General features: G+C 45.2%; 1 protein-coding gene across 1 annotated transcript in view; it reads right to left on the bottom strand.

The window, feature by feature from the left end:
* Window positions 1-16,963, bottom strand: part of DOCK5 (dedicator of cytokinesis 5) — a 200,110-nt gene that overhangs the window by 19,746 nt on the left and 163,401 nt on the right. The window contains exons 38-44 of the mRNA XM_081812900.1: window positions 14,716-14,805; window positions 12,742-12,846; window positions 7,771-7,912; window positions 5,732-5,813; window positions 4,436-4,520; window positions 3,917-4,003; window positions 1,858-2,034 (exon numbers count right to left, since the gene is read on the bottom strand). Coding sequence (XP_081669026.1) covers window positions 1,858-2,034; window positions 3,917-4,003; window positions 4,436-4,520; window positions 5,732-5,813; window positions 7,771-7,912; window positions 12,742-12,846; window positions 14,716-14,805 — 768 coding nt within the window. The remainder of the gene's footprint in view (window positions 1-1,857; window positions 2,035-3,916; window positions 4,004-4,435; window positions 4,521-5,731; window positions 5,814-7,770; window positions 7,913-12,741; window positions 12,847-14,715; window positions 14,806-16,963) is intronic.

Raw genomic sequence — 16,963 nt, 5'->3', positions numbered from 1 at the left:
GGGCGCCTGGGTGGCTCAGTCGTTAAGCGTCTGCCTTCGGCTCAGGTCATGATCCCAGGGTCCTGGGATCGAGTCCCACATCGGGCTCCCTGCTCGGCAGGAAGCCTGCTTCTCCCTCTCCCACTCCCCCTGCTTGTGTTCCTGCTCTCGCTATCTCTCTCTCTGTCAAATAAATAAATAAAAATCTTTAAAAAAAAAATTTCAATGAGAAGACAATGACATTGGAAAGACCTTCATGAAATTACATACTATTCACAGATACTGGCATGTTCAGGGGCATTCTGTAAAAAAAAAACCCAAAAAACACTTGGAAAAACACATTAAAAGTTAGTACTAGATAGCTTAGCTTATACGAAAAAACACACACCAAAATCATTACAGTACAAAAAAGTATTATATTCTGGACCCTAGTTTTGCCTTGAATTTTGTGACGATGCCAGAGATTATTACCGACACCTGGCATGGACTCCGGTGCGGACTCCTTCCCGGCTGCTAAGGGTCATAAGCCTGAAGAAGGCGCAGAGGTTGATGGGAAAGATGGTCACAGCATCAGTCACAGAGTACTGGCCGCCCCACCCACGAAGGACGTTCCGATCACATTTGGCTCCAAGCGACGGGAGGGAGGAAGAAAACCGACCCTCAGCAAGCCTCAACTATATGGCAAGTGTTCTGTGATGTTCCCTACACACAAGATGCCTTCCTTAGCTATGAGCCACTCCTGTGCGTTAGGTATCTTCCTCACTTTTTTCAGATACGAAGCTCGGGGCTCAGAGAGGTGAATTATCTCACCCAAGGGCACACAGTGGCCAATGGGAAGCCGGGATTGGGTCACAGGCGTGGCTGATTCTAACGTCCCTGGTCTTCTCAGGACTTGGTGTACAAATGGAAATAAGAGAATCAGCCCATCGACTGTCCACTCGCCCTTCCCGTCTTCCTCCTTCACTTCCCGCTCATTCTCCAGGCTACTCCACAGGGCGGTGGCCAAATGTTTATTTGGATTCAGGAAGAGGACTCCAAAATTACCTAGTCACTGAAAACAGCTGAACAATTAAAAACCCTGTCTTGATTAATTACATTACGAATTACCTACTTGAATACATTACTTCCATTTTATTTTTTTTTTTAAGATTTTATTTATTTATTTGAGAGAGAGAGAGAGGGAGGGAGAGCACAGAGGGAAAGGGAGAGGGAAAAGCTGACTCCCCGCTGAGCAGGTAGCCCAATGCAGGACTCAATTCTGGGACCCCGGGATCACGGCCTGAGCCGAAGGCAGACGCTTCACGGACTGAGCCACCCAGGCGCCCCCATTACCTCCATTTTAAATGGTGCTACATCCAAACCCTATGCAATGGATTCACATCTGGTGAGTACTCTTTCCTTGTTTCCCCAGATTAAAAGATATGACACTTAGTTGAACTAATGTAACTGTGTAGCCAGGGCCAGCGTTTGTCCAAACAACCTACGGCACACCAAGTCGGGGTGGGTGTTTCTAGAAGCTCATTTTAACTAGAGCACAGCTCTGCCTCTCCCACAGATGCTTCTTCACTTCCAGAGCATCCTGAGTTCTGCATCTCCCACAGGGGAGAGGGGGAGTGGGAGAGGGAACAGCAGGTAGATCAACCAGACGTGGTATATTAGATTGATCTTTCAGTGACTCCTTACCAGGCCATGGCCTAACCCTGGCGGGGTTGCTGGGGGTCTCTAGGAGGTGTGAGGTCAAGGACATGCTTTTCATTAATTTCACTTGTAAAAGAAGTGAAGAAGGCAGAGTGAAAAATCTCTCAGGCGAGCTGTAAGCAACGAATTCACTGGGGGCACGGTGCCACAGAGAGAGGCATGGAGACACACGGGATTCACCTTTTCATAGTTGGAGTAGCCCCCCATGACAGCTGGGTCCACGATGCCACTGAGCAGCATGGAGAGAGGGTGCACAGAGAGGGCTCGGTCCCAGGCATGCTGCTGGACACAGTTGCTGATCTTCTCATTGGTGAGTTCCATGGTTTCTATGGCATTCTCCAGGGGGCTGATTTCCTCCTGTGACAGAGGACCAGGGAGAGGAAGGGCATTTTGTGAGCTCACAGCAAAGACGGAACAAAAAATCCGAAGCGTTCCCTTTTAAAAGGTATAACATTCTCACCAAGCTATAGAAGAGTCAAGTTTTGCTTGTCAAGGTTATATTTATTTGGATACCACACTTATTGGAAATGCTTTTGCTAAGTTGCAAAATAAGCGACTTAAAATCTCCTTAGGAAGTCCAAGGGTGACCTAAAAATTAGAGCTATTGCGGTGATTATTTCTTGGTGCAAAGTATCTACAGAAATTTTGAAAAAAAAAAAAAATTGGAGCTGTAACAGTGATTGATTTTTAGGCAGAGCTCCCTCAGAGATTTTTGAGAAGCTCAATGACAACAGAGTAATGGGTTATCTGATCCCAGATACTTCTGCAGCACCCAGAATGTTCCCTGGCAAGAGGCTTGATGCTTCTTCCATGAGAAAAGGAAAATGATTTTGGATGCCATACATTCAGACCATACGTAAGTCACCTTAGCATGGGTTCTGTGGTTAAAAGAAGTCAGAAATAAGAGGATGTATTAGAATATTCAAGCTGAATTTTGGATGAAAACGAAGTAAGATTTAATATACATTCAGAAGAGCAACTCCTGTGGAAACATCTTCAAAGCCAGGTTTCAAGAAAGATCGCCTTCTTCGTTTTACCCATTGCCAGCCAGCATGACCGCCTACTGCAGCCTCGATGCCAAAAGTCTCTGTCCAAAATCGTATTCATACTTGAAAAATAATAATTTACTACCACTGGTATGGAACACATCAGATTTCAGTTCAGATCTGTTCAAGATGTATTTCTTGAAGATGTATTACATGCCAAGTACTGTGCTATGTTCCACAGTTATAAAAGTGACTAAGACAGAATTCGTGGCTGGGAGGAGCCTATGGTTTATAAAATGTAGTGGGGTCTCAAGCCATGTAAGCACGGGAGTAACTTGCTAGAAATAAGCCCAGGTTGTGGCGGGGCACAGGGAAAGGGCATCTAACCCCACTTAGGAGTTTCAGAGATGACTTCCAGGCAAAGCCTGGATGGGAGGTAGTTAGGTTGCGAAGTAGCATTTCGGGCAAAGAAAATGGCCCACTGTCATGGAGCGTTGAAATAACATGGGATGAGCAGTTTAGTTCCAGAAGATTCCACAGGAAACGAGGTGGCAGAGCTGAGTCACAAGGACTCTGCTTGTGTGTGCTAAGGAACAGCGGCTTTATGCTCTAGGCACTGGGGAGCCACGGCAAGGTTTTAAGCATGAGGAGGATATGGTCAGCTTTCCACTGTGGCACTCATGCTCGGAGGCCGTGAGGAAAACAGGCCTGTGAAGGCCAAGGCAGGAGGCCAATGAGGGGGCTTTTTCCGTGGCGTCCACCAGAGATGAATGAGGGACTAAAACAGGGTACAGTAGTAGGAGAGCTGGAAATAAACAGATTCAATAAATATTAAAAAGGTAAAAGGGGCAGCTTTGGGGAGGGATAGAGAAGGAAGAGTCTAGGACGACTGGTGATGTGATTAGCCACGAATGAAAGAAGAGGAAATGTTCTGGGAGAGAATGTGATTGACAGCAAACTCAAAGGAGACATTCCGAAAACGGTTTGGTGCACTGGCAGGATCATGAGGAGACGAGACTCATTTACTCATAAAAGAGTCATTCACTGTGAGTAACCTTTAGGGTTGGTGGTGTAACATCAGTTGTACAAAGGAGTTCTATTAGACAAGCACGCCTTTTATTTCTCTCTCGGAAAACAAAGTTGGCCAGAGGAGGCTGGCCAAGCTAGTGAGAACTGGAGGAGGGCTTAACAAAGGCTCTTATTATATCTGGAGACACAAAGAATTTTCTGAGTTCCAATTTCAAATGACTCACCGTTGAAATTTGTTTGACTTCAAACCACTTGAGAATCCCAGGAAAGGTGTATGCAGTTGTATACGTGGTCCTTTCGATCCACATGGTCTGGTGGAAGGAAGGAAAATTGGAAATGTCAGTTCCCAGGCAAAATGGCAATGCTCCCTGGTTGAGGTCAGGGAGAGTCTATTCCCAAATGCTTCCTTGGTGAACGGGCCACATTTTGAGGATTCTGGATGTTTAAAACTGCAAGGGATCATCTGCTTGGGCCCTCTCATGTTCTAGAGGGGACATGTGAGGTCCAGAGAGGTGGGACTTGCTCAGGTCATACCAGCATCAACACTGGAGCGCAACAGCAGAGCCCAGTCTTGGGGTGGGGTCCGGTCTAGAGTTCTCCACTGAGATGGGCTTGCTGTCTAGGTAGTAAGCGCATAGCACCTCTGTCCTCTGTCCCCACGGTGCCATCGTTTCTGCAATCTGCTTTGGTTAGGTGGAAAGCCTACTTTACCTTGTTTTAGAGGGCAAAGGGGGTGGACTCACAGCAAATTCATTGTCTGGATCCTTCTCTCCTTTCCAGAATGGCCTGGAATATCTGAACTGCTGCACTTCATTGGCTCTATAGTAGCTGGAGAAAGACATGGCCACAGTGCTGTAGCTTCGCTCTTAGAACAAGCAGTCCTTGATCAGACTTCAACAAAACCTGGGCCACATCTTACAAAGACCGAGTCTTATCCACTAAGCGACCTCAAAACAGTCTCCACAATGAAAGCTGGAGGAGGTGCACGATCTGATTTTATTGCACATCTTTATCTTATTTATGAATCCATTCCACAGCTCACCATTTAAAAAGGTATATGTATTTATATCCATGTTTGTGATTTCATTTGTGTATTTTTATCACAATCCTATCAATCCTACTAGCATTTTAGCTTCTCAGGAAAAAAGAATGAGGCTTTCGATCACTGGGGACCCCACCAGGCAAGGTGAGGTCAGCCACTCCTCAGTGAGTGCTTCTGAGTGGAAATAGGATCCAGGAGATCTGAAACCTAACAGTGAAATTCCTGATTTCCCTCTGTCTGTCTAAAAATACCCCCAAGGCCCCCAAATCCCTTTTGAATTACCAAGCTCTTATTTTATACTGAAAATACAATAAAGAGTTGCTGTGGTCTGAATGCCAGAATTCATGTGTGGAAATCCTGCCCCTCACTGTGATGGGATTAAGTAGTCTGTGGCAGGTGCATAGGTCATGAGGGTGGAGCCCCCATGAATGGGATGAGTGCCCTTATAAAAGAGACCCCAGAGCACTCCATCACCCTTTCTGCCATGTGAGGACACAGAGAGAAGTCAGTGTCTGTGAATCAGGAGGCAGGTCCTCACCAGACACCAAATCTGCTGGCGCCTGACCTTGGACTTTCCCAGCCTCCAGAACTGTGAGAAATAAATGTGTTGTTTATAAGCCACCGAGTCTGTGGGATCCTGTTATAGCAGCCCCAGAGGAGTAAGACAGCAGGTCTTCCAAATGAGCTTAAGACTTTGGTTTTAAAGATTTTATTTATCTATCGATCTACCTATCCATTCATTCAGAGAGAGAGAGTGTGCGCGCGCGCGCATGTGAGAGCATAAGTGGGGGGAGGGGCAGAGGGAGAGAGAGATCAGGCAGACTCCACTCGTGGGGCTCAATCTCATGAACCTGAGATCATGACCCGAGCCAAAATTAAGAGTCAGACGCTTCACCGACTGAGGCACCCAAGCGCCCCAAAGCTTGGGTTTTGATGTACTTCTAGATAAAATGTGTTAGAAAATGTTTTTTAAAAGAAGCAAAAAACCCCCACTTACTTTAAGATCTGCTCTGGAACTGGTTTGTCCTTGTAGCTGGGCGGCAGGCTCATCACCGGCTTTACGGTGAAACACTGCATGTCTGAGGAGCTCGTTAAGGAAGGACAAGGGGCTGGGCTGTGAAGCTGTCCCAGGCAGAAAGCCCCGCCTATTCCTCCTGCTTTGCAGATGGAAATGGTACCTGCCTGACGTACTCCTTTTTCCTGACTGCCAGGACTGCATTCAAAACAGGGTTCCCTGAGGTATTACCCAAACGCCTTATTAAGTAATAATCCTAGGACATTTTGGTCAGACACCTGGCAAGCAACCCTGCCATAGGAAAATAGGCATCAATGAACTATCAGGTGAAGAGGGATTTGAATCAGTTTTAAATCATTTCTTTTGGACACGCATGCCTCTGAAACAGCCGGACTCCAGAGCCTGCGCAGGAGGAACGTCTGGTATCTGTGGCTATCACTTGTTGACGGACGGCCATCGCTGGGCACTGAACGAGGTTCTCAATATGTTCCCGCCAATAATAAACACAACAACCAACAGGCAAATGTTATGAATCTCCTTCTACAGATGAGGAATCTGAGGCTCTGAGAAAACCCAGAGCGCATAACTGGTACATGATGAAGTCAGGCTTTTAATCCAGCTCAGGGGGAGACCCGTCTCTCTGACTTGATAATTTAAATAATGACTGTTTTTGTCAGTACAGATATACTGTTTCAAAATCGACAGCATTTAAAGTCTGGGTGAAAGCCCTGGGTCGGGACAGAACAGTGACTCCCAGCATCTCTGGGTGATGTGCAGCCCCGGGGAACCAGAACCACACGACGCTTAATCAGGACGCACAATGAGAATTCACAGCTGCTGAATTAGAATCTCTCTGTGGTGAGTCTCATGTACAACAAAATCTGAGGACCACTGGGCTGTGCTTTACCCTGGTCTAGTTGACAGAGCATTTTCACAGAAATGACCTCCTTTTTATTTTGATCCTTCCAGAAGTGCTACTGGGTATTTAGGGAAAACAGATTCACACCTCATGGATGAGAAACCAAGGCCTGGAAGAAGGAAGCCATTTGGGAAAGGTTACAGCCACAGAAATCCTACATCCAGTTCTTGAAGACCTCTTGTCATTCCCACACCACGAAGGCACCTCCGTTGTCTCCTGAACCCACATAACCCAAACAAGGATTTATCCTGGAAGACCATTCTTTTCCAAGCATCTGCTACGTATTAACAGGTTGCCGTTCTCTTAAAGGTGTGCCTGTCTATTGGTCTGTTATTATTATTGTCAATCTTTCTTACCATCTACTTACAACCTACTTACCAACCTATATGTATAATAATGGCCAATATATATTGAATTTTTACTATGTAGCAGGCACTGTTCCTAACATTTGACAGATATTTAGTCAATCTTTACAAGAACTCCGTGAGAAAGGATGAACATCATCCCCATTTTATAGATGGGAAAACCAAGGCAGAGAGAAATTAAGGAACTTCTCAAAGGGACACAGTAAGTGACAGAGCTGAGACTCGAACCCGGGCACCTTGGCTCCAGAGCCCGTTCTCTTATCTACCCTGTCACACTGGCTCTGGCTTATCTACCTCTCTTTGAATAGTGTTCAATTTTAGAACATCTTTATTTTAGCACAAAACACATGAACAAGTCTTAAAAATAATTTTGTTATGGAGCTTTTAGTATTTTGTTTTTGTTTTCTTTTTAAGTCATTGCATGTTACAAAAGAAGAGCTATATGTCTTTATCCAGAATCCAGAATTCTCTACAGCCAGTCTATGTCCTCTTCAAGCTCCCCATATGGCTATAAAACATATCCTTTCATATTCAAGATTTCCTTATCTCCTCTCTCCTTTACTTCATAACCTTGTGCTAAGGACGTTAGGGTCCCAAAGCTTTTACACAGAATGGGAAACTGAGTCAGAACCGTTACATGAGTGGTTGGAGGGCAGGACATATCCGCATGCAGAGACGGGACTGAACCCTTAGCTTCTGTGGCTGGGCCGGGCCATGTCTCCCCGAGGTGAGGATACACTGCTTTGGGGACGACTTGATGTCCTCTCCCGGGGGCGTGGTGCTGGTCATCTTCTCGGCATTGGGGAACTGGGTCAGCAACCTCAGGCTGAAGTCTTCTCGCCTCTCGTACTCCTTCCCCCGGTAGATGAAGATTTTGTTCTGCAGGTCAGAGACAGCAAGGGGAGTGATTACACATGAAGAGTGAAGGGGCAACTGGAGATCCTGGTGCTGAGGAAGCCACAGTCTTCCCCGGCCGAAGTGCATTCCACCAGCAAGTTCTCACTAAAGACCTACTACGTGCCCCGCAGCAACCGTCATATCTGGCAAGAGCTCATGGTTTATTGGGGGAGATAAGTCAACGGCATAAAGCTGTCTCTGCAGTGCTTCTCAGAGTGCGGCCCCGTGACCACCGCCGGTCTGCAAACGGTCTGCACTGACCCACAGGGAGATGAGCTTATGCCCTAAGGTAGATCCACGATGTCACCAGGCACGCTGTTGAATTTAGCTGATTTTCATAGCAAGACATTCTCAACAAAGGAAGGAAGTGCGTGAATTTGCTTCACCTGCAAGCCTTTGTCTTATCATGATCCAGCTGCGGACCAGCACTTGGAGTGGCGCTGACATAGAGAATGGGAAAGTATGAAGAGAGTCCACACAACAAATCTCCATTAACAGAGAACAGGAATAATGTACAGCAGTCCGTCTGCAATCCTGAAAATCACTGTGGGTGCGATGTCAAAGGCTCACAGAATATAACTCTACTAAGTCCTATTCTCTCCCTTCTAATCTACATTCTTTTTCTGTTTAATAAAATTAATAAAATTGGATTTTTTTAGAAAGAAATTTCCTAGGCTCCAGACATAGGAGTAATTTGACTCATAACTGCTGTTGCCCACGCAAGTTCAAATGTAGCCATGTTTCAAAGGTTCTTGCTCATCTGATGATCGCTCAGATGAGTACTTAGCATTAGCAGCCCATATCTGATCCATTTTTTAACTAAACCTTGGGCCCCTATTGTCCTGGAAAATATTTTTAAAAATCACCTGCCCGTTCATCTAGCAGATAGGTATTGGACAAACAGGAGATATGCTAAGACACTAGGGATATAATGATGATCCTACTCTCACAAAACTCACCTTCTGCTGGGCAGAAACAGAAAACAAGTAAGTATGATAGTTTATATAAGTAACAGGAAGGCAATATACCTTCTAGGAGAAACACTGATGGTAGGAAAAACTGCCAGGTCTTTTGGGATAGATGATGAAGTTTTTCCAAGCTAGGAAAGATTTACATGACTAATCCATGCTTTATGCAATTCCATCATTCAGGCAAAACTGTGGTAGGTAAGGAAGCAGAGTATTCGGCAGCACTAATTGTAGGATGTGGACAACAATGTGAACGGAAGCAGACAAGCACAAGGTCAGCACACAGTAGCACAGAGTAAAAGAGGGGCTTCGAGGATAACATGGCATTGACTGGGCCCAGATGCACGGACACGGTAAGGAGAGGAGAAGAGAAGGCGAGGACAACCAGCAGGAGGAGTGAAAGAAAGGACAGGGCCACAGGGCACAAAGTATGGAACTGAAGTAGAAGAAAATAAGCTTGGACGAGCCAGAGCACTGAAAGGCAGGCACCAGTTCCTAAGGCCTGGGGAATTCACTGGAGGTTCTAGAAGGAGGGAGCGACATGACGGAAGCAGTGCATAGACAACCTCAGTGGACAGTGGGGTGTGCATCTAACTGCAGGACCCCCAGGTAGGACTGAGTGGGAGAAGGAGAAGCTATGGGATCTGGTGTCTGACCCTGGTATCTGGTGAAGGGCAAAGAAGATGGGGAGAATCACCAAGGATTCTGAGCTTGCTGGGCCCAGAGCAGGAGGCTCAGTGGGGCCCCTGACAGAAGCAGGGAAGGAGGAGGCCTGGCTAGGGCTGGGGCAGGGGTGGGGGGAGAGGACAACACGATTTTAGATATTCTGAGTTTGGGGAAATGGTCCATACCACAGAAGGGCATGGAGGTTACATCATGCAGAGGCTTTTATATTTTTCAGCACTCTCTGACAACACCTAACATCCACAAACCACTTTACAGTTTATAAAGCCCTCCTGTATGCTATTTACTTAATTCCGAAGCAACCCTGTGATATGGGCAGTATTTCTCTAACTTACACGTCAGAAAATGTGGAGGTTACATGATTTGGTCGAAATCCTATAGTCACCCAGCAGATGATGGAGACCCCCCCCCTTTTTCAACTTGAAGGTCTAACCTTTGCCCTGAACCAGTGCTGTCTCCAGCTCACGCCCCCAAATGCATGTGACACAGCAGTCACACACACACGCACACACATGCATGGCAGGCACCCCTGCCTTACTGGGACTGGAGCACCGAGACTGACCGCCGGTCTTGGTCTAGAACCTACTGCAGGGCGCCCTCCCAGACCCTCTCCTTCTGGTGCTCCGTTCTCTCTCCGCGCGCTATCTCCTCCACACTCGAATAACCCACAACTTTATCCGCAGTCTGGAACTTTCCTTTGAGTTCTGGGTCCATGTATCAGACTGTTGACTCGCATCTGTTGGATGTTCCACATTACCTCACACTGAGTATGGCCCCAACCAGACGTTCACAAAGAACGTATAAAGATCTGAAAGGCCACCTGCAATCCGGGACCCTGAGCCACCTGCCCCCCCTTCTCTACTTGCCCTCTTGTTCACACTCCTCCAGCCTCACGGCTTTTGAACCCGCTGTTCTCACTTCCTGGCCCCCCATCTCATCTCTTGATGGCCACCTGGCTTATTCCCTCACTTCTTTCAGGTCCTTGCTCAAATGTCATTTTCTTACTGACATCCGTCCCATTCACTCTATTTAAAATTACAACTCCACCCCCATCACCTGCCTCTTTCTCCCCCCGCCCCGACATTTTCTCCATGATACATACGGAGGGTCTACACGGGGTGAGGCATTGTTCTAGGCCATCAGACATACTAAGTGTGTTTACTTTTTGTGTGTCTCCAAGCTAGAATATAAGTTCCATAATTTCAAGGATTTGGGTTGTTTTGGACTGTGCCTCCATGCCTATAATACAGTAAGGCACAGAGTAAGAGTTCAATAAATAGTTATTCAATGAATGGACTGAATCTCTCTACCATGACTCTATTTTCCAGTATTGCTGTCTTAGTGGATGGCTCCACAGCCCTTCCTGTTATGCAGCCAGAAATTGAGAAATCATTCTTGCCACCTCCCTCCTTCCTCACCCACGTGTCCCAACAACAATCATCAAATACTGCTACTTTACTATTCAAAATCTTTCCATTTTTCTCTAAAGCTACCTCCCTAGGACGACCGGCCATCCCTTCCCTCAACATCTACAACAGTCTCTAAGTGGCTTATCTGTACACATCCGACCATTATCCGTACCAGCCAGACGATGGATGACCTTGCCAACACACAGAGTCCGCCATGGTTCCCTCCTGCTCTTGGGGTGCTGACAACACAGTCAGGGCAGCCCCACGGCCCTGCCCTGCATGTTCTCCCCATGCTTCGGGCCTCAACTCCCCGCTCGCCCCATGCCCTCCCTTCCCGGGCACTGCCATGCGCTTCCTTGTCACTTTCACTGCCTGCAATGCTTTTCTCCTACCACCTTTATCTCCAAAACTCCAAGCTCACCTCTAAATTGCAGCCAAAGCAGAAATTCCCTGGGAAGTCTTTCCTGACTCTTAAAAAAAAAAATTCAGGCATAATTTACATGTAGTAAAATCTACCCATAATTTACATGTAGTAAAATTCTGTGAGTTTTGACAAACATAACCATGATCATAATCAAAATACAGAACAGTTTCATCACCATCCAAAATTTCTCCATGTCTCTGAAGCCCAACCCTCCCCTTCAATGACGAGACAACAACTCATCTGCTTTCTACCCCTATCGTAAGTGTCGGCTTGGCCAGATGCCGTGTAAATAAAATCATAGAGTATGCAGACTTCGTGGTCTCAGTTCTTTTACTTAGTACAATGCATCTGAGACTCAGCCACACGCTTGTGTGTATCAGGAGTTTATTCCTATTTATTACTGAGTACTGTTCCGTTGTATGGCTATCCCACAGTTTGTTTACCCCTTTGCCAATTGAGGGACATGTGAGTTGTATCTAGTCTTTGGCGATTATAAATAATAAAGAATCATGTGATACCCGTCTTGGTCAGTTTCAATTTCCATTCTTATGCGTGATTATTTAATTAACGTTACACCTGTGAGGCTGTGAATTCCGTGACAGTAAGGCCCACATCTGATTCGATTCTGCCCCGTGTGTTCCTGGCAGGCACTCAGTAAATAGTTACTGAATGAATGGGTTACCTCCTCATTGGGCACTATGAGGAATGTAAAGTCCTTCCTTTCTCACTTTTTCTTAAATCCGGGAAGGAAAATGGGTCGTTTGTTTAAACACAGCCAGCTCTAAAGAGGCTTCCTTTTTTTGTGTGGGGAAAAAATAAGATTTGTTTGTTTTTTAGATTTTAAAATCAGTATCATGTTATAGAAAATTTTGAGAAGGAAGGAAAACATGGTCCTTCTCACGATTACAACACTTATTTTTATTTTTGTGAAACTTTTGCAGTCTTGTCCTCGGGATATTTGCTTTCCAACCGGCTCTGGCTGGAAATAAAACAAACAGCTGAATACATCAATCCACACTTTTCCCCAGCCTGATCTGTAGCAGCTGAGCAGCGGAGGCGATGGTTCTGTTTTTCCCTTTTTCATTACACCTGGGAAAAGTCATTTTACAAAGGAGCTGCCAGAATACCCGAGGCTGGGGGTGTGCGGTGAAGCGGCCGGCCACGCAGGAAGTGGTCCCCCCCGCCGCTTCACCGCTGACCTCCCACAGCGCTAACATGGGCCTCCAGCTGTTCACACACTAGGTCCATCTGGGAAAGAGATGAAGACCTTCGCTCCTTCAGACTGCATGGCTTAATGGCTCCGAGGACCACCCTGAGGTTTCTTACCCGAAGGAAAGAAGGAAAGCCCTGTCCGTAGTAGCCAACAGCAAAGTATTCAGGCTGAGGCCTCATTGCTTTAATGATGTTCTCATAAAACGAGGCTCTTTTTTTCTGGAAAACAAAATAAGACATTCCACAGGGAGGTTACAAGGGCACCATTGAGGGGTGGGGAAGATCAGACTATTTGCTTTGTTGTTTCCCATGGGTCAACAGGCAAATGGAAAGCCTTTGGAAAATACCCTGTAGGCCCCAGAAGTTATCCCTTTCTTGGAGCGTACGGTTTGGACCTGGGTCCGTGAAGGAGCCTTGGCGGGTCTGGCAATCTCGGGAGTTGCCTGCAGGAAGATGAATGCGTGTGCGTTCCTCTGTGGAGGGAGGCAGTGTTTAGCTCTCACCAGTTTCCTGAAGAGGGTTCAGGACCCTTAAAAGGTTAAAAAGCCCTTTCTGAGGTTCACAGAGGGTGGCTGCACATGAGAAAAGACGATAAAGAACTTTCTGGTTTGTGCCGGTGATTTGGACTAAGGTCCTTGGTTCAGCTACAAGTGCCCAGAAGGTGGTGGTGATGTTCTGTTTTTCAGTGTCTGATCCCAGCCCGAGCTTTAATCCTTCCCATGGGAACAGGTTTCCCAGCCAGGGCTAAGAGTAAGCCTTAAAGAAAGCAAAATAGGGAGCCAGACCTGGGGTCTTCGGGGCATGTCCCCAGGCCCCTCTCACAATGGTCCCATGACTGTATTACTTACTTTATTTAGGTGAAGGTTTCTAGCACGTTTTCTGCTCCATTTAGTTTATGAAATTAAGAAGTGATTTTGTGTGTGTGATGAGCAGGGGCTGGTACAACCCACCGGCAAGTTCTTTTCAAAGTGATCTTGACAACTACCCCCTCAAAGAAGCTACATTTGACCCTTGAACAACATGTGTTTAAAATGGATGAATCCACTTATATGCAGCTATTTCTGATAAATACAGTATAGTACTGGGAGTATTTTCTCTTCCTTTCAATTTTCTTAACATTTTTCTCCAGCTTACTTTACTATAAGAACACAGTATATAACACATATACAAAATATGTGTTGATCAACTGTTCATGTTATCAGTGGGACTTCTAGTCAACAATAGCTAACAATAGCCCATAAGTAGTTAAGTTTTGGGGGAGTCAAAAATTATATGTGGATTTTCAGCTGTGGAAGAGGGGGTTGGCGCCCCTAAGCTCCCCACCCTGCACTGTTCAAGGGTCAACTGTATTATTACGTAACAACGGGTGACCTGACCTTTTGTGATTCCACTACTAAAAATGATCAAATGTAATGTGTGTTGGCCTACCACTGGGCATTCAGAGGGGGATTTTTGTTTTGCTATATTGTTTTTAAATAGTTGACCTGTGCCAATGGCCGGGCATAACACACAAGTTCATAGAACTGTGAAACTACAGCACCCCAGTGACATTTTGGGAGAAGGAGAGAGGCAAAATTTGAGAATCAAGATCCAGCAGAAGCATTTAACAACTTACTAAAATGTGTACAAGAAAACAAAAAACAACAAGGGCTCAAAGATTAGCAGTTCATCCATTCAGCAGGACCCTGAGGATGTGGACCACAGAACAAGTAATTTTGATGAACAGAAGATGTCAGAAAATATTTGAAAAATGGACAGTGTTCACAGAAGGCATCACAGAAGGCAGAGTAACTGAGAGGGTAAAGAGGAGATGGGTCAGGAATACAGAGGGTCCCTACTCTAGGGAAAGAGAATGCACAGAGAAGGGAGAGGGGTCTGTAGGCAAGGATCCTGAGCCTTTTATCAAATATAATAATGATAACAGCTTTTGGACCTCATCTTTTTTTCATTTTTCTTTCAAGCAAGGTTTGCTTTGCCACGGGTAAGAACACCGTTTATCTTGACTTCCTCAAATGTGCAAAAACATTTTCACGAGCACAAATCTTAGCACCCCTGTTGGACACTTGACATATTCTGACCCGGACTCACCAGCAGGTTGCCGAGGCCCTCGTAGTCAAATACTTTGCTCTCATAAGTCTCAGCCAACTCTTTGCTCAGTTTGATGGCCTTCTCCCACATCTTCGGAAAAAGAAGAGCAGGGTTACAAGCGGAGAACAAAGCAGTCACTGATCTGTCTGGGAAAGTCATGCTGACAGTTAACTAAGGAGTCAGGTGGGTTGAGTTTCTGCAGATATTCTCACCACGCCTGGTCACCTCTTGGATCAACTAAACCTTTTCTTCTGACACGATAAAGCTACTCTATCTTGCTGCTTTGCCAGGGGGCATGTTCTATAATTCTGTTTGTGAGAACATGAAGGACACCATGTGTCCCAAACAAAGCAATACTGCATTGAAAGGGCAAAGCACTAAGACCATCGAGAGCTGAGAGGAACCAGTTCTAAAGCCTGGGTTTTGAGATCATTGAAGTCTTGTTGGAGGGGAAAGGAAGTTAGTGTGGGCCCGAGTTCTGGTTCTGGGGTGTGTGCGCGTGCGTGCGTGCGCTTTGAATTAGGTTGTTTGGGACGAGGGGAAAATGGAAGAAAGGCTAATCATTCTGTTGTGTGGAATCTGGGAAACTGTTTCTCCAATTTCGAGCACGGATTCTCTATTTCTGACCAAACTATCTACTTAGTCAAAGAGAATTTTAAGAAAAATGCCTTAAAGCATTGATGACCATGTAAGTTACAGCCTCCTGCACATATTTGGTATCTGAGGCTAGCATCCCAGATTGAACCCTCTGTTCATTTTGATTGATATTTCACAAAATGTCTCTTAGGTAGATGCTTTTAATAACACAGCACCTGGTAATTTCCTACTTGATTCTTATTAACCAGGTGCTATGTTCCATTGTGTCTGGCTGCTGAAAGAATGTATGCGCAGTTCACGTAGTTGTAAAACATTTAAAAATTCAGTCTTTTAAAATCATCATTTGCCAGATTTGCCCCCTCTGAAATTTCAGGGCCAGGATCCCTGGAAAAAAGGCTCTGAAATGTGCCATATGGAAACTGTTCCAGATCAGGGCCTGGAGCAGGAAGCCGGTTAACAGTATCCAAGAAGTCAAGCTCTCTCCTCATTTCACCAAATACTAAGTTATATCAGAAACAGGGAGACAGCCTGGCACAGAGCTTCTCCAAGTGTGGTCCCTGGTCTCTGGGAGTCCCCAAGATCCTCACACAGGGTCCGTAAGGTCACAATTATCTTCTTAGTAATAATAATACTATTTGCCTTTCTCAGTCCTCATGCTCTCACACAGTGGGGTTTCCCACAGGCTACAGAATGTGTAATACCATGGGAGACTGAATGCAGAAGCAGATAGGAGGATCCCACTATCTCCCAGATGCTAAAGAGATTTGCGAACATGTCAAACAATGCCACTCGAATCACTAATTTTTTGGAAAATACAGTAATTTTTAATAAATATGATTTATATATAATAGAAAAAAGTTTGTTCAGAGAACAAGTAAGTAAATGTTTTAAGATTCTCTGCTTTAATTTCTAAGTATACTCTTAGTATCAGTAGATATAATCCATGTGAAAAAAAGCTCTTTGGGATCCTCAGTGATTTTTGAGAGGGTCAAGGGGCACAGAGACCAAAGACTTTGAGCAAGTTTTTCATCTGTAAAAAAGATGTAATATCTACCTCATAGGGTTTTAGGGACAATTAAATTAGGAAAAAAAGTCTGGAAATAAGCCAAAACAGTAACTAGCACTAAATAGATTGTAGCTATTTTATTATGATGATTATTTGCCTGATTTTTTTAATTGATTTTTTTTGTTTCAAGTTTTTATTTAAATTCCAGTTAGTTAACATATAGTGTAATATTAGTTTCGGGAGTAGAATTGAGTGATTCATCACTTACATACAACACCCGGTGCTCATCACAAGTGCCCTCCTTAATGCCCATCGCCCATCTAGCTCATCCCCCACCCACCTCCCTCCAGCAACCCTCAGTTTGCTCTCTATAGTTAAGAGTCTGTTTTATGGTTTGCCTCTTTTTTTTCCCCTATGTTCATCTGTTTCGTTTCTTAAATTCCACATATGAGCGAATGTCTTTGTCTTTCTCTGACTTATTTTGCTTAGCATAATACACTCTAGCTCCATCCATGTCATTGCAAATGGCAAGCTTTCATTCTTCTTTATGGCTGAGTAATATTCCATTGTATATATACCACGCCTTCTTTATGCATTCATCAGTTGTTGGACATTTGGGCTCTTTCCATAATTTGGCTATTGTTG

This window comes from Leptonychotes weddellii, chromosome 2 (genome assembly GCF_054177405.1).
Source record: "Leptonychotes weddellii isolate Sample4059 chromosome 2, ASM5417740v2, whole genome shotgun sequence".
NCBI classification, from domain to species: domain Eukaryota; kingdom Metazoa; phylum Chordata; class Mammalia; order Carnivora; family Phocidae; genus Leptonychotes; species Leptonychotes weddellii.
This window is presented reverse-complemented; position numbering and strand designations above follow the sequence as displayed.